The 8,744-nt window shown below is 40.9% G+C and overlaps 1 protein-coding gene and 1 pseudogene across 1 annotated transcript; both read right to left on the reverse strand.

Moving 5' to 3' along the window:
* LOC116188829 lies at positions 1 to 3,415 on the reverse strand (annotated as a pseudogene).
* On the reverse strand, positions 3,391 to 7,752 carry LOC116189468 (elongation factor Tu, mitochondrial). Its single transcript, XM_031519140.1, has 12 exons — positions 7,486 to 7,752; positions 6,792 to 6,867; positions 6,569 to 6,661; positions 6,384 to 6,458; positions 5,821 to 5,925; positions 5,647 to 5,737; positions 5,357 to 5,562; positions 4,838 to 4,921; positions 4,488 to 4,553; positions 4,342 to 4,404; positions 4,010 to 4,250; positions 3,391 to 3,737 (listed from the first exon to the last, which is right to left on the reverse strand). The coding sequence occupies exons 1-12, from the start codon at positions 7,662 to 7,664 to the stop codon at positions 3,667 to 3,669; spliced, it is 1,350 nt and encodes a 449-aa protein (XP_031375000.1). The 5' UTR covers positions 7,665 to 7,752; the 3' UTR covers positions 3,391 to 3,666.
* Positions 7,753 to 8,744: the final 992 nt, after the last annotated feature.

The raw sequence follows: 8,744 nt of genomic DNA on the forward strand, positions 1-8,744 counted from the left end.
CTAAACGAAACGAAACGAAATTCCGAGTTGTTGGGTTGCAAGCCAAGCACAGAAAGAGAGAATCTCCAAGTCCTCCTTAAGACAACATGCTTCCGGAACCCTCTCGTCCCTCTCCTGATCCATCTCCTTACCGAACAATATGTTTTCTTCAATCTTCCCACTTTGTATCCACGGGGACTGAGCTGCATAGGCTTTGGTCCCACATAACCGAACTATACCAGAAACCTTAGTGTGCCAGACAGAAGGCTTGATTTTCCTGAGCCTACAGTCCCACAAAGAGCATCTCTCATGCCTCGCGCCACCTTCAAGTTTATGTCCTTCAGAGTGGGACCAGAGGAAGAAGACAAGTTCCACGAAAAGTGCCCATTGATTATCTCAACAGCTGTATCTGTGAACCCAGGTGGGCAACCTCTCTATCCCATCCTTCTGCATCTCCTCAAGGCGGAGGAAGGAGGCAATCCCGTCAAGCGACACCTTAGTCTGAATGATCATCGAGATCGTAACATGAGCTTGTATATTGGTTCCCTGAGGATCCTAAATGTTGCAAGGGCAGATAAGATCTTCCCTGACTCGAGCTGTATTCCCATCAGCATGCACGCACGAAATGTGGCCACCGAAACAAAGATGGGGGACCCCAAGAGGACAAAGCTCGTCAATGCACGAGTATAAACGAACTTCTTCATCCACCCCGCCTCGATCTCCCTCAGCTCCCGTATTTTTTACAGGAACTTCATCTCCCATGCTTGGAGTTTAAGGATCTTCATGTTCCTTAGGATCTCCGAAGTTGCCTTCATCCTCTTGTCCTTCGATTTCATCAACCTTTCCTGGAACTTCTCTTGTAACGAGGCCAAGGGAAGGTTTGCGAGCATCAATAGGATAGTTGCCACAAGTGATGCGATCGCAGCAAGCCCCAGATTCTTGTACAAGATGATCAGGGCAAGAGTGACTTATACAAGCACCATCCAGGGGTCGTGCACGTACCACTTACCAGACAAAGTCCCCGACCCTCTCAGCATCTACAGACACGAAATTAATTATCTTCCCGCTCGTGTGGGCCCGGCTTGAGTGGCATGATAGGTTCAGGCCCTTCTCGTAGATCATTGCAACAATAACCGCACAGGCCCTGATGCCCACTTGCTCCAACCTAAAGAACCACTGTCTCCGAGAGATGCACTCGACAAGTTTTCCAGTCAAGAAGGCAGAAACCAGGAAGTATCCTTCATTCTCAAAGGCGCGTTGCCCGCTGAGGTACTGGACATGGGTATCGATGAGGTAGGGGCCCATGCAGGAAGCCACTGCGTAAATGAGAGCACACAGGGCTGTGATGAGGATTTCTTTCCACGCAAATGAGATCAGAGCCTTCACTAGTCTAAATGTGGTCAGGCCATTACTAGCGCCATCAACCAATTGAATGTGGAGCTTACTCTTGAACTTCAGGAATGCCCCGACAAGACTATCATCAGAGTCGAGTTACGGGACATCCTTGAGGTCCAGGGTTTTCTTGTTCCCAAAGGCTATGAGAGGGCTCATCCAGGAAAAAGTAAACTTGCCGAAAATGCCAGCTTTTGAGTAAGGCGTCACAGTTTCAGAACCTTCGTAGTTTCTAGTACTACCATTACTGTTGGAAGTGCCATCGATGAGGGGTTCTCGGAGGTGGGCATCACTGTAACTGTCGCCTCCCTCGAATTTGCCCAAGAACCCCACATAGCAGAAGAACAAACCCAACAAGACGGAAAGTCCGTCGGATAGGAAACTCCGCATGGGGAGGGAGACAAGATATTTCTCGTACAGAAGAAAGTCTACAACTAAGCAATAACAGGAAATAGATAGGAAGAAATCCCACCAGACTCTCAGCAACACCGGCAACTTCAAGTTTGATTCACTGCTACCCGGAAAACATCTATGCAGGTTAACACAGACCGCACCCCAGGCAACTGTTCTAACCGCCAAATCAACAAGGGTCACGAGTTTCTCATCAGACCAACCATTTCTATACCAAATGAAGTAGCCCGAGAGACAGAATACGAGGTTAAGCACCGATAGATCAAGACATCGAGACAGAGTCACCCTATGGTACGAGAACTTAGTCGTCCTATTTCGGCCACCCTCTGAGCTGTCACCAGTTCCTAGAAGACTCGATCTCTGGCACACCCACCACACCAACAGCCCCAGAAGCAGAACAAAGTGCAGCGAAGCCGAAAACCCGCTAGGGAAACGGTCTGAAAGAGAAAACCACTACCTGGGAACATTATGTGTGCCGGGAAATGCGAGAAAAGATCCAACTTTTGGGCATTCATATGCAGGGCCAATGGAGTGTAAAAGTTCAAAGAAGATCAAAAGGCGGGACAGGTTGCAAGAAAAAATATTGATAGAGGTTTAGTAACAACCAATCAAAATATTGTTATGCAGGAATACGATTTTGATTGAGTATTACACAGCCAAATGACTGAATAATATTAACTGAATATTTACTCAAGTTCATTGCAATTATTTCAAGAGATGTATTATATTGGACGTATGGCACCTGATCAAGTCAAGGAGGACACATCTTCTTCATCTTTGATTAGTGATGGATGGAACCAGCTAATTGGAAGGCAGTGAAGGCCAGCCCTCGCATAATTATATCCTCCAATAATAAGAAGATTTTCTCTTGCACGTACCTTGACCATATTTTAATTGTTGTTATTTGGTCTTTTCTCCACGTAGGGTTGTTAAAACAAAATTTCTTTTAAAAATAGGTACATATATTTATAGTTCTGTACTTTTAAGAATTTTTTTTTCTTAGAAAATTGAAAAATTCTCCAAAAGTAAAGACTTTATAAGGCCAATTTGAGCGCATTTGTCATACGTAAGCTTGAGAGACGACAGCCAGCGTACAATTAAATTTACTCTTGAACAGTATTCCTCACTAATCTACTAAAAATATTGATATAATAACTTATTCACAAAAGAGAATATTAAATATTTTAATTTATAAATTTTATTGACTTTTATTTTTTATTTTATGTTCACAAAGTCAATTCTTTAATTATAAATTTTTTTCTATCAACCCGTGCATTGCATTGCATGGGTCTATAAATCTAGTTATATAATAAAATTGACAAAAAAAAAAAGAAAAAAGAATTTCAATGTGCTCGCAACATCTAGATTAGGCTCTCATGCGTTACACGGCTGATTGGATGCTCGGTTTTTATTTCCGTTTCTTTTTCGTCTATGAACAACGATAGCCACCAACAACAATTATGGATCCATCTTACACGCAGAGGTTCTTTCTGAGACTTGAGTTAGCTAAGTCTTTCATCCGAATTTTGGCTATCCCGACGGACTTCCACTAGAATTAGTTCTCCACATGATCTGAAGGAAACTCAGTACCTGACCTGGAGAATGAGATGCAAAGAACTTGAATGGATAGCATGATTACGAAGTGTAAGTCGCATTGGTTTGACAATTGAACAGTTACACAGCAAAGCTCAAAACACCATCTTGGTTCAAGATATGAATATCCGATTATTTTTGACAATTCTATCGAATATCACTGACATCACTAGATTTCCTACCAATTGCCTCAATCTCGAGGTGCTAGCAACCTCCCTTAAACTGCCGATTCAGAAAAGTAAATGCTGTGTTTACTCGAGAATAAGTAAGAGAGCTCAACTCAATTATAGCTCAACTCAAAACCTTGGAGACCACACCAGCACCGACTGTTCTTCCTCCTTCCCTCAGTGCAAATCTTTGCCCTGTCAGATCAAAGCCATGAATTCAATCAGTCATGCCCTTTATTCCTCATTGATACCACCCACAAAAGTGAAGGAGATGAGCACTAATCGGGGCAAACTATTGCAACCCGAAGTTTGCATATGGCTTTGCTTGTCATGACTGAGGTTTTAGATCAGCTCTTTGATAGAAATTCCACAAATTGAAATACTGCATGAGTTTTATTTTGAAGTGTCTAGATGCAGAACTTCAAAGTGTGAAGAATAATCTTCCTGTAAAAGTCCACAATGTATACCTGGTTCGAGAGGAACAGGTTGAATGAGCTCGAATACAGCAGTCACGTTGTCCCCGGGCATGACCATCTTCACGGCCTCAGGCAACTCAACTTTTCCAGTGATATCAGCCGTCCTCATATAGAATTGAGGCATATAGTTTGAAAAGAAAGCAGTGTGCCTCCCACCTTCATCTTTGGTGAGGACGTATATCTCTGCCTCGAATTTCTTGGAAGTCTTAATTGTACCGGGCTTGGCAATAACCTAAGCATTGGAAGGGACAAGTCATCGTTCATCAAGGAAAATAACCAACATCTTAAACTGTATGTCTTAAAGCTCTTGCAAGTTTACTCACCTGACCACGTTGCACATCATCTCTCTTCAAACCACGCAGAAGAAGGCCGACATTGTCACCAGCCTAAGATTGTAGAAGGTCTGTGAGTCCATGTACAACTGCTACGAATTGCTCCATTTTCTGAAGTTCGCAGAAGAGTGACTTACCTGTCCTTGATCTAGTATTTTCTTGAACATCTCTACCCCGGTAACTGTAGTTTTAAGTGGAGCACCCTACGGTAGATAGGCAATATCATCAGGGCTCGTCGATGCAATAATCGTGGAAAAATTAAATGTTCATTTTGGTAGATGTGTCAACATCATCAGGACTTGTTGATGCAATAGTCGTGGAAAAATTAAATGCTCATTTAACTTACTGCAGAATCCACTTCATGATTGAATTTATTATATTTGCATCATTTACCACAGGTTCTCTACAGGAGCCGGTGCAGGCTCTCACCTAAGGAGATCATGTCAGAAATATGCAAAGTAACAAAATTGCATATCTGGGAACTGACCGTATGCAACCCCAAGACTTCGACTTCTTCACCAACTTTGATAGTTCCTTGTTCAACACGGCCCGTGGCAACAGTTCCACGTCCCTGAGAAAGATGACAACATTTACATGCTACACTACACTCACAGCCAATGATAAAGGTAATTGCTTTGCACACCAAGTTCAGATATACGTCATAAGAATCTCATCTCTCCCATTGTCCTAACAGATTCTGTTATGAAAATTCTCAAGGAAAAGGTACCTTTTCTCAAGATTGAAATAACAATCTTATATATATATATTGCGGTTAAGTCAGAACCTGAGAAAAGTACACAAATCGAAATTGCTTCCTATCAAAGAAGTTGCTGAAAACAATCCAAGTGCAGGAATCATCAACATTAATACAATGCTTTCTTTATAAATTAATAATGGTTGCTCACTTATTAAAAAAAAAAAAAAAAGAGTCCTCATAAAATTATTAGGAGTAAAACCTTAACCCGTAAAAAAACTAAAACTTGGAAGCAAGGCTAAAAGGTCTTACCTGAATTGAGAAAACATCTTCTATTGGCATCAAAAATGGTTTGTCAAGCTGACGCACAGGATCAGGGATGTATTCATCTACTGCATCCATCAATTTTAAGATGGCCTTTCTACCAATCTCATCATTTGTCCCTTGTAGGGCAGACAGAGCTGAACCCCGAATGATAGGAATCTCATCCCCAGGGAACTTGTAGAAGCTAAGAAGCTCTGCCGCATTGATAAGTTAGTATCAAGGTCACTAAATTAACCAAAACTGATCCCACAAAAGCAATGATTGTAAGGGACACTCACCACGAAGCTCCATTTCTACAAGCTCCAGCAACTCTGGATCATCAACAGCATCAACTTTATTCAAGAAACAAACAAGTGAAGGCACACCAACCTGCAATTGCAAATTGCAATTGATCAATTGTGTCATTCTGTACATACTGTGCTTCCCAAATATATCAATGTTAGAGCACAAACCTGGCGTGCCAATAAAATATGTTCCTTAGTCTGTGGCATGGGCCCATCTGGCGCAGATACAACCAGAATGCCACCATCCATTTGGGCAGCTCCAGTGATCATGTTCTGCAAGCCAATTATATTCACCGGGTAAGTATGAGGTTGTATAACTACTAAGAAGATGAAAAAGAATTGACTGGAAAGCACTGCTGATAAATACCAGATCGAGCAGTAACAATCAAGTAGCTTTCCAATCCCAAAAACTCACATAAATTGCAACAAAAGCAACAAAGAAGCTCCTATCTTCAAAAATACTTTAGATAAATTTCTTTTTGGATCTCAGAGGCAACTATCCTAAAAAGATATTAATTTAAATTTCCAACTTAAAAGTAAGATATCTCCACCAATACATGACACGCAGCTGGAACTCTACGAAATTCTGAGCACTTTTTTTCCTGATGTAATGGAAGATATGACTCTCACAAAACATCTCCCATTTTCTATACATCCCTAAATTGTTGATTATTCAACCTTATCAATCAAATGACCCAATTTGCAAGATGCAAACAGTTTGAACAGCTTACTTTAACATAATCCGCATGTCCAGGGCAGTCTACGTGTGCATAGTGCCGTTTGGCTGTCTCATACTCCACATGTGCCTGCAAAGTAATATTAAATTAGAACCAAATCTGCCCAAAACATATAGCACGAGTGTAACCTAGAAGACAACTGTATTTATATGAATTCGAATTATACAAAAGATCCATACCGTTGCAATAGTAATCCCTCTCTTTTTCTCTTCAGGAGCCTTATCAATTTCATCGAACGCAACAGCCTTTGCCTTTCCTTCTTCTGCAAGCACCTACTTAAGGAATTCACATTTTAGTCAAATCATATATGGCGTCGGCAATAATAGCCTACCATTACAGTGCCAGATAAAGGTCCTTAAAGCATGCAGAGATTTAAGTAAGGAAATGCATAATCTATCTAACCTTTGTTATTGCTGCTGTAAGTGTAGTCTTGCCGTGATCAACATGTCCGATGGTTCCGACATTTACATGAGGTTTGCTGTACATGAAAAAAGGAAATGAAGTTCGTGTCCCACCAAAAAGCTCAAATTGTATGTTCGAATGACAACAATTGGCATTATAAACAAGAAAGAATCGACAAGTATTTGATGAATAAAATATACACCGGTATACTAATGAAGATATTACAGAATCATCAGAATATAACAGGGTTAACAGATTTTGGAGCAGAATTGAGTCATGACTGCGGGATCAAGAAGAATAATATCACCACAGGAAGCAAATTAAGGATTTCCCGATTTAAACACCAAGAATCATTTGGACCTGCAGATTCACTGTTTTCTGACAAATGTAGTCCAATTCTATGTCGTAGCAATTCATTTTACAGCTTCATTTCCAGCAGAACAAGACTTTGTTCCACAGCCTGTTCTGCTCGGTTGCACATTCGGTTTCTCTTCATATCTTCTTGCCTCATTTACTAAACCTTGACCAACTAGTTTTCCAAGTCATTTACACACAGATGAAAAAACGGCATTCCTCAAAACTATCTCGGCCATGAATATGCGGTTGAAGCATATGAAGAACTCAATCGAGCGAAAACCGATACCAATGAAGTCGAGAACTATAGAAATGCTAATAGGAGAAGTAAAGAACTCACGTTCGAGTGAAAGTGGCCATGGATCTCCACAACGGCAAGCTTCTCGGATCATTTGCAAAGGTCGAATCCGTGACCGAGGATTGGCCGGAGACGGCTCCACGGCAGCAGGAATAGTAGATTTGGGAAGAGAACGGGAACAGCCGCCTTGAACTAGGGTTTCTGAGAGCAATCGACGCCATTGCTGGAGCTCGGAGAGAGAGAAAGCAAGGCTCAGACTGAAGCGGCTGAGGGGGTAGCTGGGGTTTAAGCGGTTTTGCGGTCTCCTCCTCCGCTCAGCAGAAGGGTTTAATCTAATTTCGCGGGGCGGAGTGTGTCGGGTTCGGATTTGGATCCGTATTCCATCTGAAGCCCGGCCCAGTTGGCCCATGGGGCTGCAGTTGTTGGTCCATGGAGATTACATAGCAGCCCATCATCAAATCTTGCACGAAATTTCAAACTTTTATTTATTTTTCAAGATTTTATTTTTGTGTCAAAATAATTAGTAATATGAAGAAGGTATTTTCTGAAAGCGTGAAAGATACATCGTACGTGATGAATCAAACCTTGAAAATTTTTGTCGAATATATTAAGTAGTAATTTTTAGTGACAAATTAGTACGATAATCCTTTGATCTCATTGACCCTTGTCTGCTGTTTACTTGAAACATCGCGGATAATAATTATCACGTTTTATGAATTGATACGATTCTATAATTGATGATCCAAACGAAAACAAATGGAATTGAATTCCGGTTCCTTATTATACTAAAAGGGATATTTGTCATTTTGTTTAATCCATCCCTTTCCGCCTCATTACGATTCCAATTCCGATTCCATTCTTCCGGATCGTGAGCCGAAAGAGCCGTGGTCCCGTTTTCAGGGCTCCACTCTCACCAATGTCTAGTAATGCAATGATCTTTTGTAGTGCATACTGAACTAACAGTGTGATTTCATAAGTATTTCTTTTCCATTTTCTTAGCAGAATTAATATTTGGCTAAAGATTTTGACTCTATTTTCTTTTGTGAAATTTAACATTAGATGTGATTTTCACTAGCAGATTGATCGATGATTATACACACTTCTGCCTACAATGTATTTCAAGTATCAATTATTCATAATCCATATATGCACGTGTGGAAATTTATTAAGTAGAAGGGTTAACCCAAAATAGTAGCAGAGAATGTCTAAAACATACGCTAGCTACGCAAAGTTGATGGAATTATTAGTTTTTTTTCCCTCTCTTTTGATAAATAATGGAATAATAGTTTGGTTCTAATGCA

The sequence above is a fragment of the Punica granatum genome, chromosome 8, assembly GCF_007655135.1.
Source record: "Punica granatum isolate Tunisia-2019 chromosome 8, ASM765513v2, whole genome shotgun sequence".
Classification (NCBI taxonomy): Eukaryota; Viridiplantae; Streptophyta; class Magnoliopsida; order Myrtales; family Lythraceae; genus Punica; species Punica granatum.